General features: G+C 27.2%; 1 protein-coding gene across 2 annotated transcripts in view; it reads right to left on the bottom strand.

Annotated features, from left to right (window-relative positions):
* LOC114129939 (discoidin domain-containing receptor 2-like) overlaps positions 1-21,168 on the bottom strand; it is a 218,974-nt gene that overhangs the window by 123,219 nt on the left and 74,587 nt on the right. For both annotated transcript variants that reach the window (XM_050202033.1, XM_050202034.1), the window contains exon 3: positions 3,101-3,304. In XM_050202033.1, the coding sequence (XP_050057990.1) occupies positions 3,101-3,206 (106 nt within the window). In that variant the 5' untranslated portion in view covers positions 3,207-3,304. The remainder of the gene's footprint in view (positions 1-3,100; positions 3,305-21,168) is intronic.

The following is a 21,168-nucleotide window of genomic DNA, read 5'->3' as shown; positions in this document are numbered from 1 at the left end:
TATTTGTCTTTTTTTTTTCTTCTACAGTATATTCATCTAGTGAAATTTAGTGATTGACTACAAAAGGTCGTGCAGAGACACGTTTGAACTTTGACCGATCGATAAACTTTTGTGCGGTCGTGCCTGTTGTTTCAGCGACCCTCGTGTGGACGCGTCTCTAGGGCCCAGCTGTGTCTTCTTTTGGGGTGAAATAAAGAATGAAGGGTAAATCCAAAAAGAAACGGAAATAAAAACCCGAGGTATTGAAAAAGAACGAATAAAATAAAAATAGTAGAAAAAACAGTTTTCTGCGCGACTGGTCTCCGATCAAAACGATACCGTTAACGAAACTAAACGGTTTCTTTTTCTTAAAAAAAAGTTGTGTTTTTACGGCTTGAAAGAATAAAAGTCCTTACGGGTTATAAAAAATAGTTAAAATGATTTTCCGATAAAGCGAACAATCGAGTTTGTAGTCATTTTTGTGATAGGTAGTAGAAAAATGTAATGACTTCAAAACACGTTTGCCCATTTGAGTTTAAACGTTTGAATTCTTAACATAATTTTTAAATCCTATTGAAATTGATTCAATTGCAGTTATTCTGAATTTATCTACTCTATTCACATCGTTAATTTTAACATATTTCTGATAACATTTTCTTTTTCATTAATACGATTTTATACGACTGTTTAATTTCAAATAGATAAATAGTACCTATTTAATAATTATTATATAAATAATACTATAGTTATTAAATAAAATGAACTAATATTTTGAATATAACATGATAACTATTATTATTTTAATCCAACGTGCGTAAAGATTTTTCTATTATATTTGTTAGGATGTCTTTTGTATGAGGTAGTTCAATGAAATGAAGACAATATATTAAACTTTTAGTAAAACCAGAAAGGTATTGGTTAAGCAATAATGTTTTATTTTAGAAACCTTTTTTTAAGATGGTAAAAGTGCTCTAAAAGCTTCATATAACATGTCTATTGATTTGAAATAAGTCGTAAATTCCAATTTAGGTTTGTTAGTATTGTAAAACACCAATATTGTAAAAAATAAATCATCAAATGGAAAGTTTATATTGTCATAAATTAATTACTAGTAAGTTTATACTTAAAAAAAAAATATTTGAATTTACAATATCATATTATGATACCCTTAATCTTATTTTAAACTAAATTCATGATTATTCAAATCTTATTTTAAATTATTTATTTCTAAACTTGTCACGTGTTTTTTTATTTTAAAAGTGATCATTAATTAAAAAATTTAATTTATTTAAAAAAATATAAGTATTTGTATACATCACAAGTAACTATATAAACAGCTCTTTAAATTAATTTTAAAATGCTATAATTATGGTTTTTAAAATTAAAAATACAGATTTAACATTTCCGTCCAAGTATTACATTGTTATAAAAAGTATTTACCACTTTTAAAACAAAACTTCACATTTAAAAATATATATGTTTAATGTGTTTATATATATTTTATACAACAAAATAGTATACAGTAAGACTTTTATTTAGAATAAATATAATGAAACAATAATGAAAGTCTCGTTATTATATAATAGTTATGACGTATTATTTTTGTTATCCTGCAAATTTATTTGATTTATGATATTAAATACCTACTTAAAAATATTTGCGCAGAACAGACATTAAATTTTAAAATATTTCCTTAATTTTAAATATTATTATTATTACTAATCCGTATTATCCTTGCTCGATGTTTAAAAAAATATATGATTTTTACTATATTATTTTAGTGACATTATGTAATCAATTTCTTAACAAAAAAAAAAAAAAAATTATTAGAAATTATAATATGTTTTTATTATGTTTCATATTGTGACATACTAAAGAAGCCAAACATGTGAACCTACATACTTGGCTTGTCTATACAAACAATAGTGTCAATATAATTTTGGAATTGTAACTTGCGATTTTATACCTTCTGCCCAACATGTATTTTCATAATCTCCATGAGCCGTTTGAACATTAGCATAATGAAAGGTATGATAGGCGGAGCAAAATTAAATCCCGTTATTTATAATATAATGTCTTTGTAACGGACATCCTACTGACACAAATGACGTTGATCATCTCTCCCGTCGAGTGTTTCCGGCCTTAAAAACAATTTATACGTATATCTTTTTTAACCACCGAACGTTAAAACGTTAAAAGCTACTTTTAATTACCAAGATCCTTTCTTCTCCATTAAGGATGAAATATAATATTAATTAAGGAAAATGTTAATGATAAATATTAAGAAAGTAATTTTTTTCCCTTTTTTTTTAACAACTGTTATATTTGTTTGCTGCTTATATATTACTCCATTATAATGTTATGTACAATACACATATTTTACGTTTTTATTCTTTTATTTTATTTTTTTGAAACACTTGTTTTATAATATTATATTATACTATTATAACGTTATGAAGAAACTCAAAATGCAATAATAGTATTAAGAGAATAGTCATTATAGTTTTAACATCAACAAAGAAGAATTATATGATTCAATTTATCTCAAATAGGCGTTTAAAGATTTCATATCAAACGAATACGTTACTGTTTATACCTACGTACCTAATTTATATTATACAAGACGACAACAAATTTTAAGCCATACATACTATTATAAACTTATGATGACTCAGATAACTATAACTGATAATAATAATTCGATTACATAACTATTTTCATTTGTTGGTAAAGAAAAAAGTTTTATATTTGTACTTTTACAATTTGATTTCTTACAATTATTTAAAACACAAAATCACATTATAAAAAGTTATATAAAGTATGAAATAAATTACGAAATCGTTTTTCTTCTATACTAACGTACTTATCTACTCTAAAGTCTTATTATAGTAGTCTATGGTAAAAAACCAATACTACCACGACTCTTTCAATTAATGTCAAGGAGCTTAGAAACAACTTATTTTACGAATTACGATTACAATGAACTTATGTAAATAATTAAAAACGCACATGGCAACAATGCTGATTCGAGCACATGCACTTTATTTATAGAGATCCGATCACTACTATTTTTTGCAGCAGACTCATATAGTATAGATTATTAATAAAACTGATGGCTTACTTGTATGTGCTGATCGTACTGTGGTAACTGTAAGAAGAAAACACAGCCAATAACAGACAGCGTTGTTGAGGAATGCACTTGAAATCATAGCGAGGCGTTTGTCCATCACCTGAGTACCATTTCACGTCGCTTCAGATAAAGTTTTAACTGTGACGTATTTTTATATCCAATTAACCAAAACAATGAGATGGTCTTCAAACATATCTATAAAAATAAAATAAAAATCATACATTACTAAGTATGAACACAATATTTTAGACATATCAATAATACGAGTATATAGATATAGGTATATAAAAAAAAAATATATCACTAATCGTTACATTGAGCTATACATTTACCAGTGAAAAATTATTTATATTATAAATTATAATTCATAATACATTAATAGAAATAAAAAAAATATTTTTTTTACACATTATAAATGTATAATAATAAATTGATGATAAATAATAAGCATATAAGTGTATAAATGTACTCATGTACTCAATACTCATGCATTGAAAATGGATGTAATTATCACCTATTTGTTCATTTTATTTAAATTTAGTTTGTTTTTCAGATCGTGTTTATAACTCTATACAATACCTGTTGAATACCCAATAGCTTCTGTGAGTATTCTAGCAGATATATGGTTTTTCATTTAAACGCTTACTTGATAAAGACGTTCAGTAATTTCCGTTAATGAACGCGAGTGTTTAGTTATAAACGAAAGTTTATTGAGAATCAACTCAGTTTTAATTGCGTGAAATATAACTTTAAGACCTTTGTTATTAAAACTGTAAACTCCCTCTCTATCATTCGCACTCATACCATGATCGTAAAGCATTTGAAAGTTTTACCGCTGTATGAAAATGCACGTGCGACAAAATATTTCCTGCTTCAACTCCCTAATAGTATTGTGTTGCAATAAAATACATTTTTGAAAGACTAAAGCCATTATTATTTCTATATTATCGTCATATTTTATTAAATGCCTGTTTAAATATAATTACGCACCTACCTATAGGTTTAATATAATGAATAAAGTAAGTATATAATAGAGTTGAATTTCATCAATTCAGAATAATACCTATTTGTTTCTAAAAATGAAATGATTATAAATTGTATTAATATCAAAATAACCTGTTTTATTTAAATATATATATATATTTAATTCCAAAAATGCTTATAACATATTAATGACGAATAAATTGTAACAACAATACGCTATAAATATTTTACTATCTACTGATAATAGCCAATATGTATATATGCATGATAATATTAATAATTATAATGTAATGTACACATCGACTAATAGTTCAGAGACACAACGATATATACTGCACAAATAAAGCGTCAATCGACGATATTGGTGAAATATGTACAATACAAACAACAAACTTAAATTAATATAAAGTGTAATCAGGTCGAGTTTCTGTTCCGAACAATAAATCATTTAAATGAGAATTGTGTTTTTACGACGCTAATACTTCACGAGAGATAGTGTTCAGGGGAAATATATTCAAAATCACATAATTCTAAATATAGTTGACATTCCAGTAAAACTATACTTCAACAATGTCTTCCATCCCGCGGGAAACTTTCACAATTAATCAGCCACACACACGACAGACTGTTTCTATAATTTCAATTCGCATACGCCTATACTTCGTTTGATTTTTAACGTTTTAATTCGATAAAGCAAAACCATTAATATTCTTCGGTCAGTTATCGGCTATTTTGCGTTTGCCTCTTTTTGGTGTAGTGCTTATAATATAAACTCTAGAGAAGTTAGCATTGAAACTAGCGCGCCATGTTGGCATGAAAAGGACGTACATAGTTCCCCAATCATAATAAAAACAATTGTTCCTCTCATGGGATCTGACGTCCCAAACACACTGTCCTTTCATTTCCCCAGACCTTTTCCCGGAATGCTATACATAATATATAAATTATAATATGAGCAAAATAACCCTATTTTATTATAAATCTCTTTAATCGTAAATTCTTAATAAACGACAATCAAGTCAATTATATTTTATGGAGAATAATAATATTGTATTTTTTACTTATATTATAAATTATAATTATTTATTGTTATTATTATTTTGTATTGATACTAACTTTATCTGTCCTGCAGTGATTGATATAGGTCGTGTATATAAAAACAAAAAGTAATTTATTATATTATTATGTCACGTGAATAATGAATAATAATTATTATGAGAAAAAGTAAATATTATGCTCTAAGCCTAAAAGTTTTTAACAAATAAAACGCTTGTCAATTGCTGTTTAAAGTTTCTAACAAACCTACCCGAAATTAATCCAAAATATGATATCTAGAGAAATTAATTAATGATAGTTACTAAAATAATCAAAACAGTATAGACTTAGGTAAAGGTAATTTTCGTTGTCATTCAAAAATTAATTATAAATTTCAATGGCTATCGAATGTTAGATAATGTTTTATTATTATAATATCCATAATGATATTTAATGAAAAAAAAAATATGTTTTAAAGAGTTAACCATATTTTTTTTACATAACCCACACTACATTTTTGTTGAAAAAATATCCTTATAATATATAAGTTATTAGTTATATATCATAACAAAAATTCTGAGAATTTAATATTAAGAAATTTAATTTTAAATTTCTTGGTATTAAATTTAAATTTAATTCCAGACCTAACCATTCTAAATACAAAATGTTAGTATACATTTACTCGCAAATTTATATACTTACATGTTTTTAGTGGTTTTTACTGTTATTATACTGGTTGTACTTGTTAAAAAACAATGACGAATTTGATGAAATATGATGCCTATGATTGTAATCTTTAATACTTATGATACCTTAAATAAGTAAGTTTATTTTCCATAAACTTATTTCGTACAATTCTATATATTTTAAATCTTTTAGTGGATACTTACCAAGGTTTAATGCATAAAAAGTGAATAATATATATTTAATGATTTTTCCTGTCTATTAATTATCAACTCTGACCATAATCAATTACCTTCCTATGTTTAAAATAAAATGTATTTATTTACAAACAATTTAATTCTGAATGTTATTGAATGCTTGGATTCTGGTATAAGATGTTTGAAATACTTCTTAGAATCTTAATTTAGGTGTGTTGTTTATTAAACAGGTCTACGTGGCTGATGGAGGTATATTGCGATCTAATAATAACGTACGTGTATCATATTATACTACTTTATCACAATGTTCTAAAAATGTTTTGCATACAAAATATACATAAAACAACAGTTTCATTACTCCGACCTGATAGTTGATATAACTCGCTGAGACTGAATATGAAATTCAATAGTTAAAACAATTAAAATCACGAGCACGCCATTTAAGAATCAACTGACGGCGGCGTCCTAATTATTAAAATTTATACAGCTACGTGGTAATAACAATAAGACTGACGTAAACGATTATATTTTTACGCGATTTCGTGTTTATGAATATTATTTCCCGGCGAAACGAGTTCGATAAAAATTAATGTAAAAATAGAGCTTCGGAGAGTTCGAACGTTCTAAGAACACTTTCTATAAGGTATATACGTGCTTATTGGATTATGTGAATTGTAAGCGCGATTTCGCGTTTTGTTAGAAATCCTGTGTAAAAAAAAAAAAAAACCGTTGTTCGCATAAAAAAAAACACAACACTACTATACTATTACTATAATAAATGGATTGAACGTTGCCGATATTATTATAATAAGGTCGGTACAGGACTTTGGAAAAAAATTCGTCCGTTCCCTGCCACACGACGCGATGGGATATATTATATTTATATATATATATATATTATGTTATGTTTAAATGTTTTGCATTTATATTATGAACGCTTGTACGTGGTGTTTTTTTATTAATATTATTTTTCGACCGTCCGTTTCGATCGGATTTTCGCGCACAGCCGCGTTTAAAACCAACCCGTCCGCACACACACACACCCGTATTATACGTATAGGCTGATTTTAAATCAATACCCACACTACCGTAAGCACATATATTTTACACACACATATATATGTGTGTGTGTGCGTCAGAAGACACACACTGGCTGGCTGGCTATAGAGACGGCGGAGGCGAAATTATAAATTATGCGCCGACACGTGACTCTCTCCATCCCGACGTATGTGCTCATAATAATACGTATACGGTATAGTACACTACTATATACCGTACACGCGGCCCAGCATCCGGACCGGAGAGCATTTATGCGCACGCGCGCCGGCTCGTGATGTGCGCATTTGGTACCAACCACTCCATCGCTGCCCACACCTCCCTTACCACACACACACACACACACACCTATACCGAGGTTTTGAAACCAAATACCCGGTGCATAACCGATATATTTTTTTTCGTCTCGCGCGCGTCTTCCCGGCCCGACCACCCCACCCCGAGCGAACCTTAAAACAACGACCGCCACAGCAACCGGTGTTTTAACACACACACCCACGACCCACTGCACCGTCGTTTTTCCTGCAATGCGGTTTTCCCGGTCTACACCCAATTAGCTCGACTTCTGGCGCTATCACCACCACCGCCACGTAAAATCCGTAATAATAATATAATTATTATCGAACGCGCCGATTTTTTACTTTCTTTTTTTTTTTTAATTAATTAATGTAATAATAATCGTATTGTATTCGAGAACTAGTGTAGTAATCGTATTATTTTATTTTATTTTATTTTATTTGTTATAATTACATATTAATATTTTCATTATCGAAAGTTTGTAATCCTTAAATTATAATAATATTATGTGTCGAGCTTACATTTGCATTTAAAATCTATTAATTTCTACATTAGTTTAATTTTAAAATGTTAGGTAATATTTTCTCCAGATCATCTGGTAAATTGTTTTACTTTTTTTTTCGAATCCCTTTCAGCGACATTCTACAGTTAAAATTTGTACTGTAGTGAATTGAGTTCCACAGGTGATATATATTGGGGTACCGTATTTAGCCAATAAGAAATCGTGAGAGAGCGACCAATTCGTAATTTTATTTCGTTTTGACTCGTTTTTTTTATTTTTGTCACCCTAGTATGCTATTGTTTCGACAGTGTGTTTGTTGTGATACACACGTGAGTTTTTGATTTGGTTATACGAAGATATACCGATCTAAATATTATTATTATTACTATAGTATTGATATATACGGAACACATTCACCTATATATTATACTTAAATTAGGTGTATTTTTAAATATTGATTATTACACATTTTAAATAAATGGGTAGTAATTAAGTAAGTTATTATTATTATTATTTATTAAGTACACTTAGAGACTATATTATAAATACTTAGATTTTTAAAGTCAGTATTTATTTAAGGAACGAAAACAATTTTTTAATGAAAACAGCCCTTTCAACAAAATTTTTTAGGCATATGGTTTTTTAACTATATGTATATTGTATATACTTAAATAATAAAAGTAGTAGTAGTAGAATAAAACTTTTTAAGGTAAGTATATGGTATATCAAACTTTCTGTATCAATGGTAATGTGTTTAAAAGGTATGGGTGCTGTTTAATAACTACCTATAGTCTATACTATATAGGCGTACAATAGATAGGTATTTATATTTATATATTATAAAAATAGTCAAGTACTTATATTAACCGTTAAGTACTGCAAATTATAAAATACTAATGAATTAATATGAATACAATATTGTATTCAATTTATCTAAAGCAAACACTTAAAATCTCCAAATACCCTAATTCAAATAAACGAGTACATAATTGAATAAAAAATGAAATGGAGGTGAGCACGATTACGATAGTCATGAGTCATGACTCATGATTATGATAAACATATAGATTCGGCCGAATACGTATAATAATAATTAAACGACTCTCCCTATCCATCTATTATCTCGTCTATATCCATACCACTCGTCGTCGGAAAATACCTCATGTTTGCTCGATAAACATGTACAATGTATATATAATATAGTATAGTCGATACCGAATGGGTACATACTCTGATGTCGCTGGGTCTTCGTCACTATCACAACATTGATACACTCGAACGGCGGCGACGAAGAGAGAGATCGAGTATGACATATAATATGCACCGAGTGTTTAGTTATTATAGTTGCACATAGTGTAAATATTATGTTTGTCCCGCCATCGCGTCACGTGCAGTTGGTCGATGGATAAACGATCGCGTTTACCTTATAGAGTTATACCGTTTTGTAATGATTATCGTGATCCTGAATTTATACATATCACATAATATTAATACATTTTTGTATCGAATAACTTCAATTACAAGTATAATTCATTATTTTTTTTAGCAGTATAATAATAATCATTAATAAAAAATAATAATAATAAATAGACGTGTATAAATAAAATATGTAATATTATTTGAAATATTACGAATACATAGTTTAATAATTCTATTAAAATATCCCAAACGACTGTCGGACCGTGTATAATTATATTTCAACTGTCATCAAACAATTGAAAAATATACATTTTTTCTTTTTATATAGGTACGTTGTAAGCCACTATGGCTGCACTAACTTTTGCTTTTCAATAAAGTTTATTTTTTGAAGACAGTTAATCTCAATTGGTCGAATTGTCATCATTGTTTCAGCCTGAATTTCTTGTAAGGACACTTCTTAAATTGTACAAATCTAAGTGTTTGTAAATATAATATATGGTCTTCAAGTGTAGCTTAAAAATCTAAGAATCAGAATATTAAAGATTTGATAGTTAAAAAAAAAATGGTAATGAGAATATGCTCGTCGAATCACCTTCTGTGAATTGTGTATTATATAAATCGTTGGAAAATTTTATTTAGAACATTATAAGACGTATATACATAATTTCAACAGTCAGCTCACTGTCGTTTGCCGCCGATAAAGTTAGCCGGAAAACATACGTTTTATTGCCATTCAACACTCAGGATCACTTTCGATACAGTGGCAATTACGGCGGATATAAATCTATACTGACGGCGAACACAAAAGTGTATATAATACTACTTACAAATGTCATAAAACTCGACGAAACATCGTACGCACGCACAACCATTCACGACACATAATATAAAACCGTAGCAGATCTATGTTATTGTGCATCATATAATAATAATATATAATTATTGGCGACCATCGATGCGATCCGTTTATGACGGTGTCGTCGTGTTAATGTTCGGTGTACACAAAACACATTTACATAATATATATATATCATTATTATTGTATATACGTAGTGCGGGCTTACGAGAACACAGAGAATTCAATCGACGATAAATTAACGCCACAATAGTTTTATGGCCCGAAACTTACGCGTATAACAAAACAACACCGCCGACCGTTGACAGGGATAATGTTATGTATATATGTACAGTGGTAGTGGTAAACGATAATCGTTTCGAAACGCCGAAAGATCAATGTGGACGAAAATGGCTGAACCCCGATGGGTGTCTTGCTCCGACGGGTTACACGCGTACATATATTATGTTATAAATCATGACGCGTGTGTGAAATATAATACAATATAATATATTATAATTTATATAAATAATATATTATTAACTGCGAGACGACGCTTGGACAAATAGCGAACTTGGTGGCCGCACTTATCGTCTGAAATTCGGCAAATTTATCAACACCTTCAAATAAAAACTATTCCATGCACCGTATTTAGACGGTATGTGGTTGCATAGAGCTTTAGTAAACGGATAGTGAGTGACTTGAGAGGTGACGGAGGGGATAATGAACAAACTGTATTATAATGTAGAGGATAAACGGCCCGGCGAGATATAATCCAGTGACATGACATCGCAATTATTAACCTGTCTCCCTTTCCGTGGAAATTGAGCACGCTGCAGCCCTCGTCCTTCCACGATGCATTTTTTTTATTTTTAAAACTTGTTTCTTATTTAAGTTTTTTTTGTATTGATGAAATATTAAAAAAAATTCCATTCGATTCATTAATTTATAATATTTAAGAATTCATTTTCCGTATTATTTATTTATACGCACGTAAAGTATTAATATAACTATATTATTCATACATTATGATGGTCTTAGTTTTCAATATTATAGTAGATATATTTTAGATCACCTGCCGTTTGCGCAAAATTTAAAAATTCTATTAAATGATAAATAATAAAAATAATCTTTTCAAACTTTTTTTATTATGTAACAATAAAGACCTAACGTATTTAAGCTCATGCTGAATTATAATTATAGTAAAAAAAAGATACACTAGAAATGATGACGTTTTGGATAAAATATTTCATTGATTTACCTTTAACACAAACATAATATTTTAATATTAAATAATATTATATAAATTATGTAAGTAGATTTACAGGTTACGGATGACAATATAAAATTAATATTTTTATTTATTTAATGACTCATGATTAAATTTCCAATGAAATTCATGAATAAAATTTAAAACTCTTACATCATAAATTGCTTCAAACAACAACTGTGAACTGATGAAACATTTATGTAGGATCTTATTATTCATTTATTTGTGAGTTGTAACTGATAAATAATCAATTCCTTTTTTCCAATTTAAAGTTTACTTATTAAGATAGGTAGATTTTTTATAGCTTCTGTTAAAAAGCAAGCCACGCAGAGTATTCAATAAAACAAAATGTTATCTATTATTTGCGAAATGGAAAAAAAAATAATAAAACCAAATAGCTAAACATAACAAGTGGCTTATGCCAATATTTATCAAAACGCGTTTTTCACCGTTTTTTTTTTTAATACACTGGGAAAATTTACGACTTTAAAGTGAATCAAAATAAATTGCGTTACACTAATAAACATTTTGACGGAGAATTTTAAACAAAAATTATTGTAATTGAATGCATTTATTCAATTTTACTATTATAATAACTAACGGAGTTGGATAATTTATTTTAACGTCAATGTTCACTAGTTAAACTTCTTTCAATATAAACCGTTGAACAAGAATATAAAATAATCGTTTTTCGTTTTATAAACTACATAAGTATAAACTCAAAATAAATTAATATTTCATTAAGCTTTTCTTTAAGCAAAACACAAATAACAAAATATGTCCGAGTCAATTTAAATTTAAGTATTAAAAAAACGATATGAACTGTTGACTTTTAAGTTTGTACCTTTATTGTATATATTATATTGACCGTGTTAACCTTCTTTTATTTTGATTGATTAAATAATAAATACAAATACAAGTAATGCAACACGATTGTTACAATCTCCGATATCTGCACGTATACACGATTGATATTATTTCACTGCTCAAGTCGGAGAAGGCAAAAGGTTTCCTTTTTCAGAATTATTAGCGTACAAAACTTCCGGAATGCATAATGTACAGTACGGACTTGTGTAATATATTGTTTTCGGACGTTTTTGCAGAGAGGGACAAAAACGTGATCCGAATATAAATTGTAAATATTAATTTTGGTAGTTTTTTTTTTTTTATTAGTATCACTATAATATATTTATATATTTTTAGTGTCTACTCCTCCTACGACTAAACACGCAACAAAAACAACTCTAAAAGCAACACCAAAAACGTCTATTCCATTCGGGTTTTATTCGCACATGCAACACATTAAGAATACATTCTGGCACGCTAAAATTTATCGGGATACGCCAACTTAATCCGGACCTAGGGACGCAATGTCGCGCCTTTGTTGTCACAGTAAAACAATTTTTTTGCTTTTCATATTACCATAACAATAATGAATCTTCTTTTTTTTATTTCTGACAAAAATTATTACAGTTGCGTGACTTCATTTCTTAGAATTACGATGATAATAGTAATAATAATTATTATTATTACTATAATTTTGAATAGTAAACGTAGTTTTCTAATTTTCGTATTTTTTAATTTTCCATAAGTTCAAAGATAGTTAAGAAATACTAAAAAAAAAAAAAAAACATCAAAGAAAAACAACTTTTTCGCTAAAACTGAAAATAATTAAATATATAATAATATGTTATCTTATTATATTTTATTTATTCCTATGGTACATTTTTAAAATACAAATATAAATAGTTCAGTATAATTCATAAAACAAACCGATAACTTTTTTATACTTTGGATTAAGATAAACAATTAATATTTAATATTTTTATAAACATCAATATTTTAATACCTTTTATGTTAGATTTTAAGTAATACATGTATATGTAGTATGTACTAATAGCATTTGATATAAACCTAATAAAATATTTATATCTTTTCAAAGAAGACCTCTGAGTTATTTCAATGTAATTAAATATTAATATTTAAGCACAACAGTTCTAAATCTTCAATTTAGTATTTTAATGTATATTAATATCAATAAAGATATTATTATAATTTGGTTTTGTGTAAAAAAAGCTATGTAAAATAGTTAATAGTTTTTCGCTTTAAATAAAATGATATAGTAAAAATATAAAAATAAATTGGAAAACTATTGTACTATATTTTTTTATTATTATTGCTTACTGTTATATTAATTTTTTTTCTTTATGAATATTTTAAAATAAGGATTTAGTTTCAAAATAAATTTAATCGGAAACAATTTATATTAGAATTTTTTTTGAACAACTGTGATAAAAATGTGTTATACAGTTTAATATTCGTACAATTTTTTTTTCATAAGTTCCATTTCACAAGCGTAATAAGTGCCCTTTCATCATTTTCAAATAAACAATTTATTTGAAATTTAAACAAATTCACAAATTTCAACATATTTTATCAGCTTACATAAAACAATTCGAGTATGTATTATAGTTAAGAAACGATGTGTTTTACCAAGCCTTAAGATGAACCACCATTAAAATGTTTATTAAACGAAATAATAAAAAATAAATTCGATACATGCATGAATGAATGTTCAAAATTGTTTGGTTCCAATGGGTAGTATGTAGTTATAGGTACCTTATACGCGTGTGATTGATTTTAATGAGTCAGCACGACGAATGTAGAATTTAAAAAAGTCGTACGTGACTGTCGAGTATGGCGTCATCGAAACAGGAAAAAGCACTAGGCGCCCGTTAAAAGTCAAATATGTGTGCTTTTTAAAAACCGACTTTCAGTGTGGTAAGTGATTCTGGTGGCAACCCCGTTTAAACGGCGTTTAAAGGCGAAATAGGTTTTCAGCTTTTGCACAAGTTTTTATTTGCAAGTTGCCATCATATCCCGGGACTTTGGAAGCGAAATAGCACGTGACGAAAATTCACCGCCCTTTTTCGCACATGACCCTCCCTCCCCACCCCTTATTCACTCACTTTATAGCCACCCTCCCCTTTAACTGTCTCTCTCGCATACTCATTCGCCACCTCTCCTTGACCTGCCGTATACGCCGGTATCAACTGTGTCAGTGTGTGTGTGTGCGTGTGGTGATGGCAGTGGTGGTGGTGGTGGTAGTGGCGGTTGTCATACTTTCCTTGTACTTTTCTCCCCCGGGCTACGACCGTTAAACTTTCTATTTTTACCCCGGAAACATCTAAGAAAGTTGGCCATTTTCACGCCTTTCTGGATGCACGACTGCCATAGTGGTGAGTAGTACATATACGGACCGCAATCTAATTTGTCCAACCGAAAAGGAGTGACTTATTCTTTTCAATGCGTTCGTTCCACTATACTGTCTCAGCCGTCACTTTTAAAATAGAAAACACACTATACATAATGTCTGATAAATATTATAATTTCCCACTGAGATATTATATTAATTAGACTGAAATACATAGATTTGTTAGTATTTAGACAAAAAAACGGTTTACACTACAAAGACATTTTTAGAAATGTAATAATGCTATCGTAAAACGCTACTGTGTCGTAATGTCTACATATACATTATACATATAAATATTAATAGTCTTATTCATTTTTTTTTTTCATAATAGAATATTGAAAAATACCAAATATAATAAACTAATATATTATTTAAGTATTATTCTAATATAAAATTAACAATCCATAACGATGGGAGCTATATGTATTGTCCATTTAAGTACAATAAGCAATGATCGAAAATAAAAAATATTTAATATAATATCTTACTTTATTAAGATACTTATATAACTAATTATAATAATTAATTGAAAACAAAAATTAATTTATTCCATTATTTATTAATTTATTTTACTTTTTAGTAAATCGCATAACCTAATCTGCTTATACATCATCAGCATAATATCATTTTTCACATGCAAAATATAACTTTGTGTGCCTCATTTATAAACATTACTTTAATAATATTTTCAATAACGGAGTTAATTAGTTATTCTACACAAATTATGATGCTAATAAATTCCAAATTCAATGAAATGTGAATATATTATAGAATCTGACACCGTTTTGTAACTGCAATTCGTAAAAATTAAGATCGTTTGTGAGTTAAACTTTAATTAGTTTTCATTTTCATTTTTAATTAATTCACCAGCTAAAAATAATTTATTTCCAACAGTTGTGAAAAATATTTTTATTCATTAAACGTGTATGAATTATTTTGATTTTGAATTATCATAAATAGCATTCTGGACAAAATAGATTAATGGTACAAGTATATCATATATAATTTATATCGCTTAAGTAAAACATTAACATAAAATTCAAAAAATAATTTGTTTTGATAATTACTACAGTATAAGTTAAAATAAAGTAACGATTAACGTAAATACGTTCCAAAATTGTTTTTTTTTAATTATGGATTAATTTGAACTTATCTTCTCAGTATAATAATAATAATTAATATAGGATTAATATAATAACAACATATTAAAATATTTCTGCCATGATTATACTTATAAAAGTAGCTATTTATCTATCTATCTATTCGATTCATAATACATAAAATAAACTTATAAGTAAAAAAAGACTTTTTTTAACACAATTTACATTTTTTTTCATTCTGTTCTCGCTTAAAATTCAAATAACACTGTCGATGTGATAAAATGTAAGCTATGATAAAATTACAAAATTGTATTGAATACTGTACACAAATATTGCCACAATTTTAATGGAAAAACGAGTCCATTAAAGGGTCATAAAAACTTATGGGACATCAGGCGAACTAATGAAATAAACCCCCGTTCTTCGGACGTCGCTATCCTACTTGGAAATCTCTCACTAAGCCGTTAATGGTTTCGGTCTCAGTGGTGGCGGAAAAAAATCACATTCGACCAACAAAAACTAATTTTCACACAACAGACGCACTAGTCGTCAAGAATTCAAAAGCTGCTTAAACCACTAGGCTTTATTTTTTTAAGACTAATCTTTTAAAAATAAAAGCTGATCGAATGCACGTGTTGGCAAAAAAATTGGTTACATCAAAATGGATTATCTAGATTTTCTAACCACACAATACAAATAAATCACACCGATAAATTTTCAGGAATTTATAGGTCCTGTGTATAATATTTGGATAAGATTATTGTTTTATCGTCATAAAACTTGCACAGCATAAGCTAATTAAAAATATATCATTCGAGATTTAAATTATGAAATTCTATGATATGTTATTTTATTTCATGATTACCTATCTCAAATAATATTCTACTGTCTATTATATAAAATACTTCAAAAACTAAAAATATTAAATAGTACATATTTAACATGTTTTACTACAAATTTTGATCTCTGACAATAATAATTTATTGTAAACGGTTTTTTAAGCTTTCGAATAACTAAATTAATATCATGCTGGTACACAATTTACATTTAGCTATAGCATTTTTATTTACATTTAGATATGGTACATAGATTATGATTCACGCTATTGCTATTATTAATATTATTTTCACTGTAGTTGTAAGACTATATTAAAAATAGATATAGAAAGCTCTAGTTGATTTTTTAATAAGACATCAGATTTGAGTTATTACGTAATATTTTATGATAAAAACAAAACTTCTTGTCTCAATATTTAAGAAAACTGTTCATCCTCATTTTTTGGTAAAAACTTTTTACAATTTATATTTTCTATTCGTATATTATTATTTATTTAAACAGCAATAATTCCATGTATGACTACAGATACCCATATAATATTTTAGTTTTAGAACTTTAAATCGTATAATCATTTATTTGTTATTTATGATCTCGTTACACATGCACACGTAGTGTAGGTACATCATATTATTATTATTATTATTATTTTGCATAAAATGAGTATTATTAATTTTTTTCAACCATAAATAACGTGTTTTTTATCGCAATCCTGCAGAGACACCGACCATGCGTAAACACAACAGGTATGTGAATACACAAACGAAAAATATAATAGAAATGTATAAAATGTCTAATAAAAAATGAACCTTGGGTGAAACGTTTTCGAGAATATGCAATGTATACATGTGGTTTTTGGTTATGAATAAGAAGAGCAACGAAGAAATAACGTTTTATAGAGCCAGGGGAGGGGAAAGAGGAAACACTCGAATGAGGAAATATTAAAACTTTTTCCTTTTATAAATAATTTACGGGCGAAGAATTCTGTTCTCTGTGTAACCAAAGGGACAATATTATTATATTCTCAATCCTACACATAAAAATAATAATAATAATAGTAATAATAGTAATAATAAAAAAAAAGTAGGCGAGTTGTTCCCTTCAGGTGTTCGTGTATGCAGTATCAATTCCCCATTCGAATAATACCGAATGAATACAAACTATATGAATAAAAAATGTACAAAAACATTTTTTCAGTCTAAAACGTCTGCAATATCATGAATATGGCAGACAAATTGTGTACTCATACGAAAGTTTCAATGTTTAATGAAGTACACAGAACACAAATATATAATCAATAAATGAAAAATAAAAAATAAATGCTATACAGTTATATTAGGTATATAACTTTTGATAAAATTTAATTTAAATATTTTTTTTTTTTTTAACACGGTGAACGAATAGTATGCTTTATGTTGTATCACCGCAATATTTTCTATTGTACATAGGATTTGATTTATAATAAATAAAAAAGATGTTTCATTTTTAACACTAATACCTATACTTGTAGCTATAATCGTATAAAATATAGAAATGAAAAAAGATTCAACTATGCGTGGGTATGAAATTATTCTTCCTTTAAAATTAATTTCAATGCAATATTTTGATGTAAGATATCAAATTATAAATAAACTGAAATTTATAAACAATATAGACAATAATATGTTTAGTAATAAATGTTTTAAAATTATTACTAACATGTCATTGTCATTTTTAAAACATCGAATCTATATAACATATAATAATTATAACTATAAAGTAACATTATTTCTAGGACATAATATTTTGATCATTAACGAATTATAAGTGTATAATTTTTGATAACTGAAATACGTATGTAATGATACAATATTATTATTTGTTTCGCAAAATGAATTCAAAAAGATTTATGTACTGGTTATTCTCAACTGTATCGCATTTTTTTAAGGATACACGTAGATTTTGTGCTATAGATTAATTACGAGTAACAGACCCTCTTGGTAATATTTTGTTCTCTGTTTAGTTTGATCTACCAACACGTTATTTTCAATTTGAATAAGATGATTTTTGATTGATGGGTTAAAAACTTACCTAACTACTATATATATTGTATAAAATAAGAGGGGCATTGACCATCACATCCCATCCACTCTGATACAACGAAAAACAAATAAAATCGTGTATTAAATTAATGTACTTGAATTTTAAAAATATATGAATATTTAATAATTTTTTCTCATAAGTACAAGTATAACATAAATATACCATATTATTATAATCTAATAGCTGCAGCTATGTGCTACAGTATTACATTCACTCTAGTAAATTAATATTATCATTAGTTATTACATTATATAAGTGTAATTTGGAGCATTGATACAGCGCACACGACACATTAGATTATCGTCATTCAGAAATTCAGAATTAGTCTTCTGTACCTACCTACATCTTGAATCTAAAATACACATATTTCCCATTTAGAGCTTACATTCCGATCGTGTGCAAACTGTCTTACCGAATGTGTCTCGCGAAACTTTGCTTTTAATTTCAAAAGCCCTACGCTCATAACCCCATACACCATCCGTCGTTTCGTCCAGCTTAATTCAATACTACCATTCATCCCAATGCTCTTTAAGCCTGACACTAAGTACTTAACTAATGTTGTCTCTTTACGGAGCGCTTTGTTATCGACTAAGCTTCAACACACAAACATACTAAATTTGACAGATCTGTCACGTTGGTTTAGTGTATTATAACTGTCTAACACAAAATATTGATATGAATCACTATTACAATAACATATTATATTATACTAAATATAAGTGAATTTAACAAATAATTACGGTATTATTACAATAATAATAATTAATTATAACTTTTAAAGAATTTTTAATGATTATAATTTTTATTTTTACAAAATATTTGTGATAATTTATAAATATTTTTTTTTTACTAAATTTCTCTATTACCATTAATAAGTTAAATTATATTACATTCATAAATTCTAAACCGATTCATATCAATTTTTTAGTGATTTTATAAATTTTTTATATAAAAACATACTAACATAATTGTATTAATATACCTATTATATTAAATATAATATTAAGATAATAATCTTTGAAATTTTATTTTATTGATAAAGCTCGAATAAATATAATATGATATTTCACTTCTAAATAACTTTCAGTAAAGAGCGTCATAATCAATTAAATAATTAAAAAAATAATTGTAAATAATATGCAAAACAAATTCTCCAAATTCGATGTTTTTAAAAACGAAAAATCATTTTTTCGATCATGAATAATTTATATTAAAAAAGGTTACTAGCAAGAATTTGAATTAATGGCGATAGGCTGACGATATTTTTAGACAATTACCACTACAGCATGTGTGATGACTACAAATACAGATTCTAAGCATTTTGATTTTTTAACGTCATTAAATATTTATTTCATTATATCATGTGTAGCATTTATTATTTAATACATAATGTAGAATAATAATTTAATTAAGTCAAAAAAAAAAAAAAAAATTAACATTAAAGTATAAGATCTTATTATTTCAAAAATATCAATTAATTTTATAAAATATATATCGATTGAATACATAATTAACAGTTAATAATTAATACCATATATAATAAATTATAAATAAGAGTTTTTTTAAAAAATCAATAATATCACTAGATAAATGTACATAAAATGTCCGTAACTGCTAACATTTAAATACCAAAAACAAAAATTGAACAATTGAGTTATTGAATAATTTTACTACTTTAAAGTTATAAACAAAACAAAAATGAAACTGGTCGTAAGAAAAATTATTTTATCTCTATTTTGACAGTTTTCGAAAGCTACTTTTTTCAATGATAACAATCAGATTTTCTCTTTCGGTTTATGTAAGCACTTTGTAATAGCCATAAAAACGAATTCGATAGTTTTTTATCGCATTTATTTTCACCGTGCCAATACTCTATATGGCCTATGGAAGTTTTTATGGAGTCAAAAATGCATCTGAGGGTGTAGTATATACAAACGATATTATATAAAAACGTGTACAAAACAAACGACCAAACAATTATTGCTTATTCCTATTATGGGCAGTATTACAGAATTTACAGAATTTTTTGAAAAAAAAAAATAATAGGGTCCATAATAAAGTGATAATTTGATGAATATGAACTATACTTTACGTAAAACTACGAATATCGAAGTGTTGCTGGATCATACAGAAATCGTCTACAAACATTTTTAGCTAAATACTTAGATATGATCCTTAATTCTCGCTTAAATTAGGAAAACTGAATAAATCATAAAAGATACATATAAATATACCTAAATATTCAATTTAAATTCGAATTAGAATAGGAGTGTTGTTCATAATAATTATACTAATTTTATTATTAGCTGGGGAAATTCTCGACCAAATATTTTTAATGTGAAAGTGACTTTTGCAGATTTGTCAACATTAATTTTAATTTACTATTACTTGGTTCATGTGTGTTTAAATAATATTATTAAAAAAATTCCCTATAAACTAAATGTGTTAATAATTGGATTAAAAAAAAAAAAAAAAATACAAGAAAATCAAATAAAAAAATGATAGTTT

The sequence above is a fragment of the Aphis gossypii genome, chromosome 2, assembly GCF_020184175.1.
Source record: "Aphis gossypii isolate Hap1 chromosome 2, ASM2018417v2, whole genome shotgun sequence".
NCBI lineage: Eukaryota > Metazoa > Arthropoda > Insecta > Hemiptera > Aphididae > Aphis > Aphis gossypii.
Note: the sequence above shows the minus strand (reverse complement) of the source record. Positions and strands in the feature narration are given on the sequence as shown.